The following is a 22,293-nucleotide window of genomic DNA, read 5'->3' as shown; positions in this document are numbered from 1 at the left end:
TCACTCCACTTAATGCCCCTAAATTGAGTATTTAGGAGACTCCCTGGTACCAGGAACTCAGGCCTTTGCTGGACACAAAAGGAGTGAACAAGAAGCCTGCTGACCTGAGAACTGAGGAGTAAAACCAACTTGCCACCAACCCTGCCAGCCTGCCTCCTACCCTTGTGGAGCAACTGACCTGTCCTGCCGCTGCAGCCTCTAAGAAACAGAGAGAGCTGCCAGTGCTTCGCAAATCACTAAGAAAAACTCGCTTGGAGCAGAAGAGCTGCTTCTCGGCTTCTGCTGGCAACCAAAGAAAAACTGTTGTGACCCAGGACCTGCAGAACCCGAAACTGGACAACACCACTACACTGACCCTCCTAAGCAGAGCTTAAGTGGACTAATGGTGTCAGCCTGGTTCCTAGGCCTTCCAGAGACGAAGCCCTCCTTGAGTTCACCTGCTGTGGATTTCACAATGATGCCTTCAGCCTCTTTCTGCAGGCTCCCCTCAACCGCGACTGCTTCCGATGATGGCAACCCGACGGTCCACTGCACCGCTGCAACCGGATCCCCCGGACCAAGGAGAAGAGGACCATTGGTGTCCCTACTTCTCAGATGCTCGTGAGACCTGAGCCTACTTTTTGGTTTAGTCAGATTGGACCCCCAGTCCATGCCTGCAGCCTGTTTCTGTGGGCCCCCTCTACTGTAACCGCCCCCGGTCACATAAACCTGGCAGTCCAAGCTACCTCTGCACCAGGCTGCCCGGGACAGCGAAGAGGAGGACCACTGGTGTCTCTGTCCCAGAGCATTGCAAAAACCAAATCCCTAGGCAGTTCACGCAGACTGGACTGCGACTAGACTGGACTGTGCACTATTCTGCCATCTAGTGGTTGGGTCTGGAAAGTTGTGTTCTAGTCCCTGTTTTTTTTTTTTTGTTGTTTTTTTTCTTCCCCTTGGGGTGTCATCGACCACCATTTGGTGCTATGTCAGACAGCGCCTCGGAAGTTCCTGTGCGTGGTTGCCATATTTAGATTTTTTTTCTGCCATTGGGTCTGGAAGTGTGACGGAGGAGCTCCGAAAAAAATAATATATATATATATATATTTTTCATCAACGCTTTTTCTGAAAAGCATCTAAGAAAAAAAGAGAACATTGAGGGAGACGAAGCTATCAGTGAGTTGAGAGGTGTGCTTGCCGAGCCCCAACAGGGACGCCACCTGCAAAATCTTAAAGCCCTTTCGGGGTAACTGTGGGGGGAAAAAACACCATAGCCGACGGAGAATGAAGAGAGAGGAGACTAACAAGGGTCAATTTACTTGGGAGCACACCCTAAAACCACAGTATGGATTAACCTATGCCAATCTCAATCGGATTCAGAACTTTCAGACAAATCTGCCGCAGTTCCAACAAACCAAACACTCACAGGAACGACGGTCATGCGTCTGCTAGGTAGAATGGCTTTGTTCATTGCTATAGTTCTCCACGCAAGGTTACACATGCGTCCTCTGAAGCAGTGTCTAGCTTGCATGTGCTCTGTCATGGGGTCACCTGGAAGATCTAGTGTTGATAAACCTCCACACTCATCGTTCTCTGCAATGATGGAACACCAACTACCTGTTAAATAGTTGGCTGTTTCTGGATGCTGTTCCTTGCATCGCTCTCACCATGAACGCATCACAGACTGGTTGGGGTGCCCACCTACAAGACTTGACAGTACAAGATCTTTGTGATGCCAGTCATCAATCTCTAAACATCAACTACCTGGAGCTTCAAGAGGTCTACTTAACACTGAAAACTTTCCTTCCTCATCTATTTCACAAGGTTGCCCTAATCAGGGTGGACAATATGACAGCCATGTATTATCTGCAAAAACAGGTGTGGGACAAGGTCTTCACAACTATCACACGTGTCTCAGAACACATAGAAGTGGGCTTTTCTTTACAACATTTACCTGTTGGCCAAATAACTTCCGGGAACACACAACAGCTTTGCCGACCTGTTCAGCAGGATCAAGCAACAAGTCCGTAAATGGGAACTCCACTTACAAGTCCTTCTTCCATACTTTCAAAAGTGGGAGGTCCCTCAGATTGACCTTTTAGCCAAAGCAGAAAATGCAAAATGCCCAAACTTCACATCCAGGTACCCATACCCACTATCAGGGCAATGCAGTATGGATGAGAGATATTTGCCTATGCTTTTCCACCGCTCCTTCTCATTCTATTTCTGGTTTGGAAGCTGAGGCAAGCATCTCACCATGATTCTTGTAGGTCCCACTTGGGCACTTCAGCCCTGGTTCACAACACTGCTAGATCTCTCATTGGTTCCTTACGAGAAGTTCCCTGACAGACTGGTACTTCTCACTCACAATCGAGGACAAATCAGGCACCCAGACCCCAAAACTCTCAACCTAGCAATTTGGCTCCTGAGGTCATAGAGTTTGGCTACCTTAACTTACCACCAGAATTTATGGACATTCCCAGAAGCACGCAGACTCACCTCTTGAGCCTGTTATGCAGCAAAATGGAAGTGCTTTGTTCGCTACTTTGAACACAAATAAATTGATCCAATAAAAGCCACGGTGCAATCTGCTTCAGTTACAGAAGGTAAATTTAGCTTACCAGTCCATATGGTTACACCTCGCTGCAATGGCTGCTTATCTCTAAAATACACAGCATCTCTCCTAGTCAAAATTCCGGTAATCAAGGCTTTCATGGAAGGACTCAAATGGGTTATTCCGCTTCTGGCTCCTCCAGCACCCTCCTGGAATCTTAACATTGTTCTCACTAGACTTATGGGTTCCCCATGTGAGCCTCTACACCCATGCCTTACTACAGTTTCTTTCATGAAAAGTGGCGTTCTTTTTTGCCATTACCTCACTCGGGTGTGTTAGTGAGCTTCAGGCTTTAACCTTAGAAGAACCTTTTTTTCCTAAAGACAAAGTGGTTCTTGGTAATAATCCTAAATTTCTACCTAAGGTAATTTCACCTTAGTCAATCCATTGAACTCCCAGCTTTTTTTCTCTCAACCAGATTCTGTTGCAGAAAGATCTCTTCGTACCCTAGATGTCAAAAGAGCACTAGTTTTCTACAGAGATAGAACTAAAACTTTCAGGAAAACTAATCAACTCTTTGCAGCCTTTCTCCTCCTCATAAAGGCAACCCAGTATCCAAATCTGGCATAGCCAGGTGGATAGTTAAATATATTCAAGCTACATTAAGGCCAAATGACCTTCTTTATCTGTTTCTACCAAAGCACACTCCACTCGTAAAAAGGGTGCTACTATGGCCATTTTTGGAAACATATCATAGCTGCCATTTGTAAGGCAGCTACATGGTCTACACCACACACCTTCACCAAGCGCTACTGTGTGGATTGTTTAGCACACCAACAAGCCAGTGTAGATCAGGCAGTGGTCCGTACCCTTTTCAGACAACTCCAACTGGCTAGCCACTGCTTCTAAGGAGGGATTGCTTTATGGTCTGTGCAGAACACGTGTATCTACTGCCACACATGCCTTCAAACAGATAGTTACTTACCCTGTAAGCCTCTGTTCACGGCAAGTAGTGCTGTAGATTCACATGCACCCTCCCTCCTGTGGCCATTGTAGTTATATTGTACATTTACAATTAGCATGGTCGTTGCCTTCTTACAAATATCTTCCACTCCTTTCTCACCGGCCTGTGGGAAAACAATTTAACAATGGAGTTAAATGCCCATGCGCAATATCATCCAGAGGAGTCGTCACTCGACCTCATGACTCAAGACTTCTTAGAAGAAAATCAACTTTGAACCTAACACTAGATGGCAGAGCATGTGAATCGTCAGCACTACATGACACAAACAGATGCTTACAGGGTACGTAACATAATCCTTAAGAGGCCCTGATGTTTTTGGTGTGGATGTAAATGTAGGCCTTAGACTTCCTGCTCTTAGTGAGGTAGTAAAGCTCTGAAACGCCAATCAGCCTGCACTATCAACATTATCAGGTGCCACATAGAGATCCAGAAGGACCAGGACACTGATACTACTAAAATTGGAAGCCATCATTGGATTGTCTAATTCCATTAAGTTTGGTATTAAAATGCCTGTTTTATAGTACTGTGGAATGGCATTACTGGTAACACATGCTACTTTATGCAGATATTTTCTCTACTTTATGTACTTGCTTTTTATGTGCTGTAGAGTGCATATTTTACAGTTCTCTCAGAATAATGTTCCTACAAAGTCATATCAGTTGCTGAAATATCACGTTCCCAATTTGCAGATGAGCGATGTAGCTGCAGGTGGGGCTACTGTGTTCCCAGAAGTAGGAGCAGCTGTTTGGCCTAAAAAGGTAAACCTCTTTGTATATTTTTTTTCTTTCACTGTTTTTGTACACATTTTAAACAGGTTTTGGTAACTGAGACTACTGAAAATGTTTTTATTCTTTTAAAGTAACTTAGATAGTCTGATAGGATATTATCATACCTAGCGTTATTCCTGATTAATTTACATCTTCACCCAGAAAGGTATATGCATATTACTTGAAAATGAGTTGACCTGTGTGTGAAAGACATTATGAAAACTACTGTTTACCTAGTTAGGATGAGTTGGGTTGTAACAGGCATGGGCTGGGCTGATATACGGGCTATGCAGGTTATCTCAATTTATAACCGGTTATATGGGGACAGAAACAGTTTGATGTTCAGATCAGACTTGACATCCTAGAACAACTTGATCGGTTGACTTTACTGTATTGCAGATCTATACTAATGGCCTGGTCACTGGTTGGTTATTAAACTTCTGTTGTTTTGCTGGCATTAAGCATGAAACTATATTAAGTGAGAGGGCATTTTAACAAATATCACTCCACAGTGGAGCGGTACAAAGGTGCTCCATACTACTTGCCTGGTTGGCTTCTGTGCATGGGACCTGCTTGGTATATTTAATTTGGGGGACATTTGGTCTCCTGGTCACTAAACACCTTAAGCCAAGTTGGCTGATGAATTCCAAATGCATCAGTCTCTGTTGTATAGGTACTTACAAGTGCAGCATTCCTTGGAAAACTACCTTGGTAAGTTGAAAGATGTCTCAGAATAAACCTTTTGGAAGATAAGCTAGTGGTGAAGGAACTGGGGAATTTAACGATTATAATGTTCTTCATTAGTTAATTCCCCTGACCCACTACTGCCTTTAAAAAATGGAGATGGATGTAGTTCCGATAGACTATGAATGGGCTGTGGAAAAAAGCTGATCAGAACTTTGGCAATTTAATCTTTTTTTAGCCTGATAAAGTTCAAATACTTCCACAGATTCTATTACCCCGAGCATACATGAAAGATGAACAAACATCCCCTTGTTGTGTTAGATGCATAGATCCCAGGGCCACCTACTTTCACATTATATAGGATTGTCCAAATATTTCTCATTACTAGAAGGTTATCACAAGTTGTCTTCAGTGATGTGGTAGGAAGTGAGAGCCCCATGGACCCTAAACTGGTGTTACTGGAGATTATTGATGAATGGCATGGCCCACACTGTGACAGAATCTTTGTGGAGCCGGCACTTACCAAGAGAGATTGTGAGATGCTGTTGAATCCCCAGGCTCGTGAGAGAATGGTTGAGTAGGATGGTTTTTGACAACCAAGCATTTGATGTATTGAGCTTGTGGGTGCCAAAATTAAGTATACCATGATCTGGGGGAAGTGTTTGGACCTGCCTCATATACATTTTACATGTTGTGGTAGTGAAAAACTCCCATAGTAGTTCTTCCCTACTGTGAAGTCTGCTCCTCTCATAGGCCAGCATTGGAAATTCCCTTATATACTTTTAAGTGGTAAGTTCTGATCTGAGTGGAGTAGACTTATTATATTTTGTATGGTTGGAATGGTAGTAAGAACTCCTATTTACTGGTGAAGTTGGATTTTTCATTATTTCAGAAATGCCACTTTTAGAAAGTAGGCATTTTCCTGCACTTACTGCCATCTGTGCCTTACAGCCTGTCTCCAATCCACATCTGGTCTGTGCTGGTTGAGAGCTCACCTTGTGCATTCAACCCAGACAGCCATAAATGCAGAAACCTCCGCTTCATCTGCATTTATCTGCATACGGATGGGTTTCTCTGGGCAGGAAGGGTGGAAGGGCTCTCACACTTTAAAGGCCAGTGGCCTACCCTCACTCAAAGGACTGATTAAACCCCCACAGGGCTCCTGGCAGGCAGGGAAGGGTTGAAAGGGGAACTTGTGTACTTCAAAACCACCCTTTGAAGTGTGTGTATATGTATATATGTATATATATATATATATATATATATATATATATATATATATATATATATATATATAGTGGATCTCTGATCCCACCAAATAAGACACTTCTGGATCTACAACTGGACTTTGTCGGAGGGACTGCCTGGCTGCCCAAAAGACTCATCTGGACTGCTTTGCTGGAAGGACTGCTGTCCTGCTGGCCCTGGACTATGCTGGAGGAACTCTGTCTTCCAAGGTCGTGGATTGAGCTTGCCTCCTGCTCTGAAGTCTCCGGGCCACAAAAACTTCACCAAAGAGAAGAAAATCCACATGCGTTAGAAAATAGATGAAGCGCCTGCCTCGCGGCCGAAAAATTGCTGCATCACTTACCAGATCAACGCAGCGCCTTCTCCTTACCAGCACATCAAGGATTTTCAACGCACCGTCCCTGGGCATTAAAATACCTTCGCATTGCAGTGAGGAACCAAGGCTGCGCTCATGGAAATCGAGGCATAACCTTGCAGCGTGGAAAGAAACAATGCATCATCTGTGCTGCGCCAGAAAATCCAACGCAGCTCCTTATTTTTCAGCGCATCTCCACCTCTGCGGCCCCAAGCGTTATTTATATCTCATTTATATCTTTAAAAATTAATATCTTGGCTGATGAGTTTTTCTTCATTTTGTGCTATTTTATTCAGATAAATATTAATCTATTTTCCTAAACTGGTGTGGTGTAGGTTTTCTCATGTTTTCAGTGTTACTGTATGAGTTATTGAACAAATACTTTACACATTGCCTTCTAAGTTAAGCCTGTCTGCTCTGTGCCAGGTTACCAGAGGTTGAGCACAGGATAGTTTAGGTTATGTAGTGACTTACCCTGACAAGGATTGTGGTTCCTACTTAGGTTAGGGTGTATACCTCTGCCAACTAGAGACTCAGTTTCTAACAGTTGACTTTCCACAAGTGGCCAAGTTCAGGGGTTTGTTTTATTTTGATTCATAATCATAACTTCACTTTACCAGTGTGTGCTTTTTAAAATGTTTTTAATGTATGTTAATGTTTCAGCAGCAACAACCAGCTGTATCTTACCTTCACAAAGAATTTTCAGTGTCTCTGGTAATATAATCAACTGTGTTTTTATAACCCACTATTACAAGCACCTTGTGCAGCCAATCAATACTGAGTATAACCCTCAGCAATGTCCATGGGTTGTTGAGCATCAGGCTCTGGCCTTTACCCAAAACCCAACACCCCATACAGCCAATCCCTGCTTGACTTGGCAGAAGGTAGATCTCCTGAGTGCTGGAATTATACTACCCATTATGTGTGCTTTTTAGCCATGCGTTAAGTTGTAAAAAATAGAATTCACAAAAAACCCTCTACATTTGTTCTCGTTCCACAAAATCTGCAACAACAAAAAAAAAAAAAAAGGTTTGTGGGACAGTATCTGCCTTTCTTTTGTGACTTTGGCACTTCGTCCTTGAAGTCTTGGTATGCTTCCCTTTCCCATTAGACTTGCCCTAATACTTTTTAAAGGGCTTGGGCTGAGGTGTCTGGCACCCTATAATGGCCTCTGTAGGAAAATGGCTCCTTGTTGCAGTAACCCCCCCCCCCCCCCCCCCAACCACCACCACACACACTTTTTGTCTGATATTGATGATGACCTGACTAAGAAGTGTGCTGGGACCGTTTTAACCAGGCCCCAGTACCAGTGTTCTTTCACTAAAATGTACCATTGTTTCCACAATTGGCACACCCCTGGCACACAGATAAGTCCCTTGTAAAAGGTACCAGCGGTAACAAGGGCCCTGTGTCCAGGGAAGGTCCCTAAGGGCTGCAGCATGTGTTGTGCCGCCCTACAGGACCCCTCACCTAACACATGCACTCTGCCATTGCAGGGGAGAAAAAGGCAAAGTCGACATGGCATCCCCTTCAGGGTGCCATGCACACCAAACATTGCCTGTGGCATAGGTAAATCACCCCTCTAGCAGGCCTTAAAGCCCTAAGGCAGGGTACACTATACCACAGGTGAGGGTATAGCTGCATGAGCAATATGCCCCTACAGTGTCTAAGTCCATTCTTAGACCTTGTAAGTACAGTGTGGCCATATTAAGTATATGGTCTGGGAGTTTGTCAAAACGAATTACCATAATGGCTACACTGAATACTGTAAAGTTTGGTATCAAACTTCTCAGAATAATAAACCCACACTGATGCCAGAGTTAGATTTATTAGAAAATGCACACGGAGGGCATCTTGGAGATGCCACCTGTATTTTACCCAATCCTTCAGTGCAGGACTGACTGGTCTGTGCCAGCCTGCCACTGAGAGACGAGTTTCTGACCCCCTGGGGTGAGGGCCTTTGTGCTGTCTAAGGCCAGAAACTAAGCCTGGACTGGGTGGAGGTGCTTCACACCCTCCCCCCTGCAGGAACTGTAACACCTGGTGGTGAGCATCAATGACTCAGGCCTGGTGTTACAATGCCCCTAGGGCACTCCAGTCAGTGGAGATGCCCGCAAACCCCCCCCCCCCCCCCCCCCCGACGAACCCCCACTTTTGGCAGCAAGTCCAGAGGGATAATGAGAAAAACAAGGAGGAGTCAACCCTCCAGTCAGGTCCCCTCCTAAGGTGAACAGAGCTGAAGTGACCCCCTCCTTGAGAAATGCTCCATATTGCTTTGGAGTAGTAGGGCCAATAGGGCTAAGGATGTCACCCTCCTCCCCAGAGGGAGTGGGCACGTGGAGGGTGTAAGCCCCCCTCAGAGACAATAGCCGTTGGCTACTGCCCTCTAACCCTAACACACCCCTAAATTCAGTATTTAGGGGCGACTCTGAACCCAGCTCTTCAGATTTCTGACGACCTCAAGAGAGAAGGACTGCTGAGCTGAAAACCCTGCAGAGAAGAGGAGACACCAACTGACTCTGCCCCAGCCCTACTAGCCCGTCTCCTACTTCAAAAAGCTTCAAGAAAAAATGCGTTCTGCAGGACCAGCTACCCCTGAAAAGCCTCCAGGGGACTGCCTGCATCACTGAGGATCAAGAAACTCCAGCGGACCTGCCGAAAGAAAAGACCAAGAAACCAACTTTAAAGGGACTCTCACCTCACTCCAGAAACGTGAGTCCAACTATTCTGCATCCAAAACCTTGTCCAGAGAAACCAACTATCCAGAGAGGACCCCCAGAAGACTCGGACGACGTGTCCAGCCTGGGCTGACCTCTCTGCACCCCCACAGCGACGCCTGCACAGGGAATCCCGAGGACCACCCCCTGACCTCGACTGCCCCAGACGAACATATACAACGTCTGGAGAAGCACTGCACCCACAGGCCCATGAAAAACCAACCATTGGTGCAGCAACAACCAGCAGACGGCCCTCCCCTTGCCCGGTCGGTGGCTTGCCCGAGAGGCCCCTCCCGTGCCCTGCCTGCAGCCCCTAAGTGACCCCTGAGTCCCTCCATAGAGTTTTATTGAGAAACCGACACCCTGTTTGCACACTGCACCTGGCTGCCTCTGTGCCGCTGAGGCTGTGGTTTTTGTGCCTACTTGGGGCCCCTCCAGTACTCCTTCAAACCCACCTGGTCTGCCCTCCGAAAACGCGGGTACTTACCTGCAAGCAGACTGGAACCGGAGTACCCCCTGTCTCCATAGGCGCCCACGTTATTTTGGCTCCTGCTTGACGTCTGCACCTGACTGGCCCTGTGTTGCTGGTGCTGGGTGCTTGGGGGTTGCCTTGAACCCCCAACAGTGGGCTTCCTATGCCCTGGAGACTGAACCTGTAAGTGTGGTACTTACCTCTGAAACTGTACTGTACTTACCTCCCCCAGGAACTGTTGAAAATTGCACTGTCCACTTTTAAAATAGTTGTTTGCCATTTTAACAAACTGTGTACAATATTGAATCTATTCAAAGTCTCAACTATTACTATGCAAGGTCCCTATCATTTAATGTACTTATCTGCTAAAAAAAAATCTTGTGGTTCTAAAAATAAATTAACAAAAGATGTTTTTCTATATAAAAACCTGTTGGCCTGGAGTTGTCATTTCGTGTGTGTTTTCACTTATTGCTTGTGGGTATACAACAAATGCTTAACACTACTCTGATAAGCCTAAGTGCTTGACCACACTACCACAAACAGAGCATTAGTATTATCTATTATTGCCTCTGTCAAACCTCTTGGGGAACCCCCGGACTCTGTTTACTCTATATCTCATTTTGATATAGTATATACAGAGCCAGCTTCCTACAGCCGTCATGCAAAAATGTTCATTTGCGGTCATCAAATCTAATTGTTCAGGTCCTCATATTGAATGAGGATCTGCATATCTCTCAATAGATAAAGGAAACGTGCTCCCTCTTCCAATAGGACTTGTTTATTTTTCAAATTCTGGATTCCCAAGTCTTGCCTGGATTATGGAGGGTCTGCTAATTAATGGACAAGACATACAGACCTATTTCTGATTAAACCTTTAAATTGTTTGCAGCATCTTTGTAATACATTTATCGTAAGAACTGCTGAATGGACTCACACCAAACGATAACAGTTGCACCGTTGTTGCCATAGTTTTGCAGAAACTTTGCAATTGGTTGAATAGAAGACTTAGTGTTTTTCCCTTTCTGTCCTGCTGCCCACATGCATCTGCACTACATTTGAATGCCGAACCTAGCCTAATAGACCAAATGAATGTCAAATTTCGTTCAGATTGGTCAGTCACCACCAAGATGTAAGCCACCTAAAAAAGCCCTCTTAGTGGAAACTGACATTTGATTATACCAACACATGATCGCCCAGAGTGCAATATACTTGTAATTGTATTAGTCCAATAAAAGGTTAAAGATTAGAAACGTGTTTCAGGAGACCCATGTTTCTGTTGATGGAAAATGGCATCACTTACGTCATAAGCTCACAAGTATTTATCCGTCTGTCTGATTAAATTGTTGAAGATTGTATGAGTTCTGTCCTGCTTCAGATTAGCTATAATCCCTCACAGTCCTCATTTTTAGTTTTAATTGTAGTTCTATTTTTTGTTTTAGAGTAAAATGTTTTTTTTTTTTTTTTTTTTTAACAGGGCACAGCTGTTTTCTGGTATAATCTCTTTGCAAGTGGTGAAGGTGATTACAGTACACGGCATGCAGCTTGTCCAGTGTTAGTTGGAAACAAATGGGGTAAGTATTGGTTTCTTTTAGAACGTGGTGTGCTGGACCTTAATGTTTGAGATGTGTTGCTGTAAATACACATGCTTTGCGTTCTTCTTCCATCTAGTTTTGGGTCTGGAAGGTTGCATGTTGTTGTTCTTCGAAAAGTTCGAGTCTTCAGGTGCACTGACTCCTCTTGCTAGTAATGTGCAAGAGCATCAACTCTATTGTTAGATTGTTTTCTTCCCCTGTCGGGTTCGGTTGTGTTTTCACTGAGCTCTGGTTTGAGGCTGTTTTTCGGACTATTCCGTTCAGGATACTTCCTCTCCTATCTGTATTGTCTTTTTGAACGTATACTTTCTATCCTAGTTGCGTTCCAGGACAAAAAGAAATCACCCATCGGATCAACGCGTTCAGACAGAGGCCCTTTGGGCTGACATGTTCCCAGATCCAACCGAAGAGAATTAACTTCTAATGGAACGGACTCCTCTCCGTTTCTGTCCTAAGTTATTCTCACAGTTCCCACAGACCAACCAGCACCAGGTCTGAAACCTCAGTTTGTCCCCAGGCCATAAAGAGGAGCACTGTGAGGCTTGTAAGCCTTTTCAATCGAAAAAGACCATGAGTGATCGAAGGGCCCGTCGTCCTGAGATGCAGTGACACGACATCTTAGAACAACAAAATGCAGAGTCGGAGCCATAGAGGAAGATACAAGAGGCTTCAGCAGCCGAGGATGAGGCCTTTTCCGTCGACGACTGAGTCTGATGTGGACACTGTTCTTGAGATGAAAGATCTTCCTCCAGCTGAATGAACCATGAGTACTGGCTCCCCTGTTAAGCCCCAAAAAAACAACCACTGGTACCGAAGTAAAGGCTACCGGGCCACCACTGCAGTCAGGCCATGGTCTGTGTGAAAGGCTCATTTGGGCGCCCTGCCATTGAGCTCGGCACCAACCCGTAAATCTCCAATTTTGGCACGGATAGCTTCGGGCTCACACTCGCCACCAACCACCTCTACACTGAAAAGACCAATACCTGTCCAGGAACCAACAGTTTTGGCATTAAAACAGAAGAGCGCTTTGGTACTGACAAAAACTTAAAGTTGCCACGTCTTCAGAGCTGAGTACTTCTATAGTGCCCATCCTCCTTTAAGATGAAGCAGGAACTCGACACTAAGCAGACGCAGCTTCATATTCATCCACAAATCTTGCCATGTCTTAGTTAAAGATGTTGTTTTGACAGCTTCTGAAAGACCGCTTTCCTTGAGGAGACTATTGGTATTCCTGCGCTTTCTGCCAAACACAAAAAGCTAGACAAACTCTGCCATACACCCTCCTTTGCCTTCTCTACCACCACTGAAAACACCACCTCCCCACCTTCACCTCCACATTCACAGGATGACCCCCTTGACTTCACTCCTCAGGGTTCCCCCCACGCTTTTCAAGATGATCAGGCTGCAGGGGACAATACTTCCCTTTCCCACAAGACATAGATCTTGGTCGCAATATGATTTAGATCCCTACCCAGATGTGTATCTGGCCAAACCATCTACTCCAGATGACACTACCTGTATTCAGGTGGTCAGTGGGAGGTGGGAGGGCGGCTGCTTATCAGCAGGTGTCCATAGATCAGCAACCCATTGAGGATGATTCCTTCTTTGAAACTCTCACCACATTGCACAAGGCCACAGAATACCCTCCAAAGCTAAAGGGAATTATGAGGCACCGCAGAGGACATTTTTGAAGATCCTGCCAGGGCACATATCATCACACTACATGTAGAGAAAAAATATAAAGCCTCTCTCTCAGATCCCCATCTTTATTAGAGGTCAGACTCCCTAATGGTTTCTAATGCGAGAAAAAGGGCAAACGCCTAATCTGCTAGCGATGCTCCACCAAACTGAATGATGCTGCTGGAAAGTGGATGCAGCCTATGCTGCCAACCATTGGCATATCGCTAACACACAAGGCCTGAATGCAAGGTATGACTGTGCCCACTGGGACGGGATGGATGAGCTCTCCCAGTACCTCCCAACAGAGCATAGAAAGCGGGGCCAAGAGATTGTCAGTGTAGGACAGCTTATTTCTAATAATTCTATCCACTTTAGATTCTGCTAACAAGGCCACCAGGAAAATAAACACCAGTGTCCTTTAAGGACGACATGTGTCTCTACGCCTTTCCGGATTTAAACTTGAGGTACAGCAAACTATTCTTAATGTCTCATTTGACAAGAAGCCCCTCTTCATCCCCCAAGTCGATCAGGCATTAGAAAAAATGAAAAAAATTATACATTTTCCCTCGCACTTACAAACTTTCTCCAGAACATGTTACTCTACTCCAAAAATTGTAGGGTGTATTTGTTAGGGCTGAGTGGGCGCTCAAGATCCTATATCAAGCAGATTCAAAGAAGAAAATGTAGGGTGCTTACACAGGGGAAACACCCAACCCCTTAAAGTTTTATTTAAAAAAAACAACAAACAGGACAAACAATGTGTGGCACCACTCTAATCAAGTAAATCATTCTAGAGTAGTTATTGAATAAATGTACAACTCATTTAATACAACTTTAGATCGTCCAAATTCAGCATAAATTGAAAATTGTAACACTTTGGAATCTATCCGTGATGATACAGTTGTGATTTATTGCTTTTCAGCCTCAGCCAACACGTGTTTCGTCATGGGAAATTTATTTTCTTTATTTTCCTGAAACGACTTCTTCAGGGCTTGTTATTAGAACACGTCACCGCCAATTCATCATCGTTGAATCAAAAAATCGATCTGTTAACCAGTGGCCAAATGATCATATATACCCGTCTTATTTATCTCATTATCATAATCTCTGCATACCAGCGTTGCTTTCGAGTATACACGCTGCGGCGCGAGTACGCGTCTCATATAATATGAGATAAATAAGACGGTATCAAACTTCTCAGCACAATAAATGCACACTGATGCAAGTGTGCAATTTATTGTAAAATACACCCAGAGGGCATCTTAGAGATGCCCCCTGAAAACATACCGACTTCCAGTGTAGGCTGACTAGTTTTTGCCAGCCTGCCACACACAAGACATGTTGCTGGCCACATGGGGAAGTGCGCCTTTGTCACTCTGTGGCCAGGAACAAAGCCTGTACTGGGTGGAGGTGCTTCTCACCTCCCCCTGCAGGAACTGTAACACCTGGCAGTGAGCCTCAAAGGCTCACCCCCTTTGTTACAGCACCACAGGGCATCCCAGCCAGTGGAGATGCCCGCCCCTCCGGCCACTGCCCCCACTTTTGGCAGAAAGGCTGGAGGAGAAAATTAGAAAAACAAGGAGGTGTCACCCACCAGTCAGGACAGCCCCTAAGGTGTCCTGAGGTGACTCTTACTTTTAGAAATCCTCCATCTTGTGGATGGAGGATTCCCCCAGTAGGATTAGGGATGTGCCCCCCTCCCCTCAGGGAGGAGGCACAAAAAGGGTGTAGCCGCCCTCAAGGACAGTAGCCATTGGCTACTGCCCTCCCAGACCTAAACACACCCCTAAATTCAGTATTTAGGGGCCCCCAAACCTAGGAAACTAGATTCCTGCAACCTTAACCAGAAGAAGGACTGCTGACCTGGAGCCCAGCAGTGAAGACTGAGACGACAACTGCTTTGGCCCCAGCCCTACCGGCCTGTCTCCCAACTTCAAAGATAACTGCAACAGCGACGCATCCAACAGGGACCAGCGACCTGTGAAGCCTCGGAGGACTGCCCTGCAACCAAGGACCAAGTAACTCCCATCAACAATCTGCAACTTTCTTGCAACAAAGAAACAACTTTAAAGACTCCACGTTTCCCGCCAGAAGCGTGAGACTTTCCACTCTGCACCCGACGCCCCCGGCTCGACCTGCAGAAATTCAACACTACAGGGAGGACTCCCCGGCGACTGCGAGCCCGTGAGTAGCCTGAGACGACCCCCCTGAGACCCCACAGCGACGCCTGCAGAGGAAATCCAGAGGCTCCCCCTGACCGCGACTGCCTGTAACAAGGGACCCGACGCCTGGAACCAACACTGCACCCGCAGCCCCCAGGACCTGAAGGAACTTCAGTGCAGGAGTGACCCCCAGGCGAAGGCCCCCCCCAATTCCTTGCCGGTGCCCTACAAAAAACCCCTGGTCCGCGGGTACTTACCTGCTGGCAGACTGGAACCGGGGCACCCCTGTTCTCCATTGAAGCCTATGTGTTTTGGGCACCTCTTTGACCTCTGCACCTGACCGGCCCTGAGCTGCTGGTGTGGTAACTTTGGGGTTGCCTTGAACCCCCAGCGGTGGGCTACCTTGGACCCAACTTTGAACCCTGTAAGTGTTTTACTTACCTGTGAACTTATCATTTACTTACCTCCCCCCAGTAACTGTGATGTTTGCACTGTGTCCACTTTTAAAATAGCTTATTGCCATTTTTGTTAAAACTGTACATGATATTGTGATTATTCAAAGTTCCTAGAATACCTGAGTGAAATACCTTTCATTTGAAGTATTACAAAAACCTATTGGCCTGGAATTGTCTTTGAGTGTGTGTTCCTCATTTATTGCCTGTGTGTGTGTACAACAAATGCTTAACACTACCCTCTGATATGCCTACTGCTCGACCACACTACCACAAAATAGAGCATTAGAATTCTCTTTTTGCCACTATCTTACCTCTAAGGGGAATCCTTGGACTGTGCACACTATTTCTTACTTTGAAATAGTATATACAGAGCCAACTTCCTACATATAGCCAAACACAATGAAATGGAAAATGTTTCTTCCCAGTAAGCATCTGTTTGTGGCATGTAGTGCTGCAGATTCACATGTTCCCACCCGCCTCCCTGAACACCTGTGGCCGTTGTAGACAGACTTTATACATTCATTTGCATTGTCATCTTTCTTTTCTCTAACACTATACTCCATTCTCACCCGACTGTGGGAAAACAGTGGAGTCGATGTCCATATGATTTATCATCAAGAGGAGGAGTCACTACACCTCATGACTCTAAGACCTTTTCGAGGAATAATGACATGCAAACTTCCAGACGCAACACTAAATGACAGAAGTATGCAAAGCATGCGACTCTACAGCACTACATGCCACAAACATATGCTTACTGGGTTAGTAACATTTTCCTTTCATACTAAGAATTATTGCAGAAAAACCTTTTTTGGGCTAGTAGATGAAATCCTCGTCAGTTTTCCATATTTAAGGAAACATTTCCCACGATCATCAAATTATTGTATTGTAATAGTATTTATATAGCGCTTACTACCCCTGACGAGGCGTCGAGCGCTTTTCGGCGAGTAGCTCGCTACTACAGAACCCAGCAAGAATTAGTGGTGGATTAGTATAGGGAAATATGAGTACAGTTTTAGTATTATGAGTTAATTTGCGCCGTGGATATGAGTTTGTTAGTTAGATTGACTGGAGTAATGGAGCGGTGGAGGAGGAAAGAATCCAGAAGTGTTAATTGGGAGTTTATGGTAATAGGATTTAGGCTTGGGAGGAGTAAAGGGTGTATGGAGGAGGGAAGAGTCTGTGGAAGGGGTTAGGGAGATCATAGTAGCAGGGTGAGATAAATGAGGGAGAATATAATAGTGTTGTTTGGGAGATCATGGTAGTAAAGTGAGGTTTGGGTGAGTTAGATGTGGAAGCGAAGGGAAGAGCTTAGGCAGTTATTTAGGAGATGAAAGTAGTAGAATGGATTTGGGATGAGTCAGAGTGGGAATGGAGGATAGATTTATAGAGACATGAAATGGTGATGGGTAGATAAGTGTGATATAAGATGAGAGCAGGTATTCATAAGTATCTAGTTTAACAACTTATCTAGGTGGTATGCAATGACCTATGACCATGTTAAGTATAGAATAACTTACACACACACACACACACACACACTCACACACACACATATATATATATGTTCGGTGGCATGTGTAGCTGCAGATACACATGCTGTGCATTATCCTGCCATCTGGTGTTGGGCTCGGAGTGTTACAAGTTGTTTTTCTTCGAAGAAGTTTTTTCGAGTCACGAGCCCGAGGGACTCCTCCCTTTCGGCTCCATTGCGCATGGGTGTCGACTCCATCTTAGATTGTTTTCTTTCCGCCATCGGGTTCGGACGTGTTCCTCTTCGCTCCGTATTTCGAATCGGGAAAGTTAGCTAAATATCTAAAATTCGACTGTATTGTTCACGCTCGGTACCGGTTTAGTGTTAGCGTATCGACACCGATAGTAGAAGCGCTCCGGCGGCCCTTCGGGGCTTCCGCTCTTCAGCGGGGCCTGGTCGGCCCGACCGCATCCATCGACGAAACTAATGGACAGGACCCCCTTCCGCTTCTGTCCGAAGTGCCACTCGAAGTATCCCTATACAGACCAACACTTGGTCTGTAATCTGTGTTTATCACCAGAGCACAGGGAGGATACTTGTGAGGCCTGTTGGGCGTTTCGATCAAAAAAGACCCTACGTGATCGAAGAGCGAGAAGACTACAAATGGCGTCGACACCGAGAGAACAACTCGACGTCGAAGAGGAGGAAAGAATTTTCATCCAGGGGAAGGACTCTGACGAATCCGAAAGTGAGCGTTCCACGACGATGCAGTAAACAGTGAGTAAAACTGCCCCGTCCAAAACTCACACAAAGATCGTTCAGGCCAAGGGGATGCCACCGCCAGCAGGCCATGGCTTAACCCATCGAAAAGAAGGTGACCAAACATCGGCACCGAAAAAGGCCAAAGAATTGCCGAAGACATCCGACTCCAGTCGAGATTCAGGCACCGAACGATCTCGACACCGAGAGTTCGACTCACCCAAGGTGAGAAAAGTAACGTTGGAACCGAAAAATACTTTATCGGAAGCATCGGTACCGAAAAAAGCGGCTTCGGAGCCGAAAAGAAGCTCTTACACAGAAGAGCAAGGACTTTCCAGCCAAATGCATGAAAAACACAAATTTGAGCAGGAATTTAGTATGGGGGAACCAGACCATATGCAAAGGAGGTTGCAGATCCAGAAAGAGACTGGAAAAATACAAACTCTTCCTCCAATCAAAACGAAAGCTGGCATTTCATGAGCCAGAAATGCAGCCGAAGGCGAAGGTGGACAGAGATAAAACCCCACCACCAAGGTTTTCGCCACAACCTTCCCCACTACACTCACCACAGCTGTCCCCAGTAACAACACCTCCAATGCAGTCACCTACGCATACAGGGATGACACTGGATGATCCGGATGCATGGGACTTATATGATTCACCAGTATCAGACAACAGCCCAGATTGTTACCCAACAAGGCCGTCACCTCCAGAGGACAGTACTGCATATACGCAGGTGCTATCCAGGGCAGTTACGTTCCACAATGTAGCAATGCATTCAGAGCCAATAGAGGATGATTTCCTGTTCCTTGGCATCCACCCACACTTCCTACCAGAGTCTGCCAATGCTCCCGGGCATGCTCAGGCACGCAAAACAGGTATTCCAGGTAGGTACTTGTCAGACAGCAACGTGGACGCCCCATCACACATTCACAAGACTTACTGTCTGAACAGCTAGGTTTGCTGAAAGGGGCATTTCCCCCTCTCGATCCCACAGGACTTTGTAAATTGCACCAATTCACAGACCCACCTCCAAATCTGTATAGCTTCGGTATCATATTTGTTCAAAAGTGAGAACTCTGTGGTTAGATATGTCCATCAGAACAAGTTACTTTCCTTCGGTAATGCTCTTTCCGGTAGAGACTGTTTAACTGTGGATTCCTCACTGATCTCCCAATCTGCCAAGTGGACGCTGTTTAATCTATGAAATAGGCTCTGTCAGTTAAAAAAAAAAAAAAAAAAAAAAAAAACAAAGTCTAGGAATCCTTGCACAGGTCGACACCAATTTGATGTTGGAGACCTGGGTCAGAGGGCAAGGATAGCTTTGAATGCAACAGAGATCAGCCCTCAGGGAGTGGCACTGTTTATTTGATCCTTAAATCATTTCCAGAGCAGAAAGGCATTAGCCTCATGACGCCATGTGACGGTGCACAGACGCACTGCTCAAAAGTTTCCAGATCCAGTTTGGCTCCTAGCGAAGTATTTAAAAAGGGAGGAATCTTGAGTTAGACTACCAGAAAGAGAGTTACTAAAGGTAAGTCATTTGTTTGCTGGAGTTGTGGGCCATTGGTCTAACTGCCAAAGATCATCCTGACACCCATCAGGGGGAAGCTGGTGCAGGTTCTCACTGTCAAAACCACTGGTATGTGATATTGCAGTAAGCTGGGTGGAGTGAGGTTGTTACTCTGGTCCCAGGAGGTTATGTTCGACTTGAGTTAACTTGAGCATAAGAATATTTTCCTAAGCCTGAACCATCTGGGTAAGATCCTTAAATACCAATACAGACGACTAAGCATGCTAGATCTTTTCGAAACCTTTGAGAAAAGCAGTATCAAAAGGTTTGGTGGCATGTGTAGCTGCAGATACACATGTTGTGCATAGTCCGCCGTCTGGTGTTGGGTCGGAGTGTTACAAGTTGTTTTTGTTCGAAGAAGTCTTTTCGAGTCCCGAGACCGAGGGACTCCTCCTCCTCCTTTGTTCCATTGCGCATGGGCGTTGACTCCATGTTAGATTGTTTTTTTTCCGCCATCGGGTTCGGACGTGTTCCTTTTCGCTCCGGGTTTCGAGACGGAAAGATAGTCTTAACTTCGGAAAACTACGTCGGTATTGTTTCGCTCGGGATCGGGTAAGAATAGAATTGACACCGAATCGTGAAGAGCTCCGGTAGCCCTTCGGGGTAATTTCGATCCCCCGTCGGGGCCTGGTCGGCCCGACCGCGTGTAACATCGACACTGATGGAACGGACCCCGTTCCGATTCTGTCCTAAATGCCACAATAAATATCCATATACAGACCAACATTTGGTCTGTAACTTGTGCCTGTCGCCCGAGCACAAGGAAGAAACGTGTGAGGCCTGTCGTGCGTTTCGGTCCCGAAAAACGCTCCATGACCGGCGAGCCAGAAGATTGCAGATGGCGTCCACGCCGACAGGACACCGAGAGTTCGAGGGACAAGGAGAAGAAGAGGAAGCCTTCTCCATCCATGAATCGGACTCGGAGGAATTCGACGTCGAAGAAACCGTGAGTAAGACGTCGAAGCAAGCACCACACAAGAAAACAGACAAGGCCCAGGGGACGCCACTGCCAACAGGCCATGGCTCAACCCATAAAGTAGGTGACCGTCCATCGGCACCGAAAAAGGCCGAACTGGTGCCGAGATCGTCCGACTCGGGTCGAGACACAGGCACGCAGCAATCTCGGGACTGAGAAAGTGCTGCCGAAAAAGATCGACGCCGAGACAGCGGAACCGAAGCTGCTCGGCGCAGAGACAGCGGCACCGAGGAAGATCGACGCCGAGAAAACTCGACGCCGAAAAGGAAAAAATTCGCCTCGGAGCCGAAAACAAGCAGAGACACAGTTTCGGTGCCAAAACGACCAGCAACGAACCAACTGCCAGCTCATATACAGAGGAACAATCACTGTCCTCTCAAATGCGCAAACACAGATTTGAAGAAGAGTTACAGACCACTGATGTAGACCACACACAAAAGCGGATCTTCATACAAAGTGGGACAGGGAAAATCGGCACTCTTCCCCCAATCAGGAGAAAAAGGAGACTCGAGTTCCAAACTCAAGAACAAACACCACAAAAAATGGTGAAGAAGGTAACTCCGCCACCCTCTCCTCCACCTGTAACTCACACATCACCGGCACAGACTCCGTCACATTCACCGGCTCATACCACCATGAGCCAAGATGACCAAGACGCTTGGGACCTATACGACGCCCCAGTATCAGACAATAGTCCTGAGTTGTACCCTACCAAGCCCTCGCCACCTGAGGACAGCACAGCGTATGCACAGGTGGTAGCTAGGGCTGCAGAGTTCCATAACGTGTCGTTACACGCAGAACCTGTCGAGGATGACTTCCTTTTCAACACCCTCTCCTCCACCCATAGCACCTACCAAAGCCTGCCTATGCTTCCAGGAATGCTAAGGCACGCAAAGCAGATCTTCAAAGAACCGGTCAAGAGTAGAGCGATAACTCCAAGGGTGGAGAAAAAATATAAAGCACCGCCCACGGACCCTGCTTTTATCACCTCACAACTGCCACCAGATTCAGTCGTGGTAGGGGCAGCTCGCAAGAGAGCCAACTCGCACACATCAGGCGAGGCACCACCTCCGGATAAAGAGAGCCGCAAGTTCGACGCAGCTGGGAAAAGGGTCGCAGTACAAGCTGCAAACCAGTGGCGCATCGCGAACTCTCAGGCGCTCCTAGCGCGATATGATAGAGCCCATTGGGACGAGATGCAGCATCTCATCGAGCATCTGCCCAAAGAATTTCAAAAACGGGCAAAACAAGTGGTTGAGGAGGGACAAAACATCTCCAATAACCAAATACGCTCCTCTATGGACGCAGCGGACACAGCTGCAAGAACAATAAATACCGCAGTAACCATAAGAAGTCACGCATGGTTGCGCACATCTGGCTTTAAACCGGAAATACAGTAAGCGGTGCTCAATATGCCGTTTAATGAACAGCAATTGTTTGGACCCGAAGTGGACACGGCAATTGGGAAATTGAAAAAGGACACTGACACAGCCAAGGCCATGGGCGCACTCTATTCCCCGCAGGGCAGAGGCACTTCCGGCACCTTCCGCAAAACAACTTTCAGAGGGGGGTTTCGGGGTCAAGCCACACAAGCCAGCACCTCACAATCAACACCGTCTACCTACCAGGGACAGTACCAAAGGGGAGGCTTTCGGGGCCAGTACAGAGGAGGACAATTCCCTAGAAACCGGGGAAAATTTCAAAGTCCAAAAACCCCTACAACCAAACAGTGACTCACAAGTCACTCAACCCCTTCACACAACACCAGTGGGGGGAAGACTAAGTCAGTTTTACAAATCCTGGGAGGAGATAACAACAGACACTT

The 22,293-nt window shown here is 46.3% G+C and overlaps 1 protein-coding gene across 4 annotated transcripts in view; it reads left to right on the top strand.

Moving 5' to 3' along the window:
• Positions 1 to 22,293, top strand: part of P4HA1 (prolyl 4-hydroxylase subunit alpha 1) — a 299,327-nt gene that overhangs the window by 258,148 nt on the left and 18,886 nt on the right. For all 4 annotated transcript variants that reach the window (XM_069240397.1, XM_069240396.1, XM_069240399.1 and 1 more), the window contains exons 13-14: positions 4,244 to 4,312; positions 11,272 to 11,368. In XM_069240397.1, the coding sequence (XP_069096498.1) occupies positions 4,244 to 4,312; positions 11,272 to 11,368 (166 nt within the window). The remainder of the gene's footprint in view (positions 1 to 4,243; positions 4,313 to 11,271; positions 11,369 to 22,293) is intronic.

Source organism: Pleurodeles waltl, chromosome 6, assembly GCF_031143425.1.
Source record: "Pleurodeles waltl isolate 20211129_DDA chromosome 6, aPleWal1.hap1.20221129, whole genome shotgun sequence".
Lineage (NCBI taxonomy): Eukaryota > Metazoa > Chordata > Amphibia > Caudata > Salamandridae > Pleurodeles > Pleurodeles waltl.
Note: the sequence above shows the minus strand (reverse complement) of the source record. Positions and strands in the feature narration are given on the sequence as shown.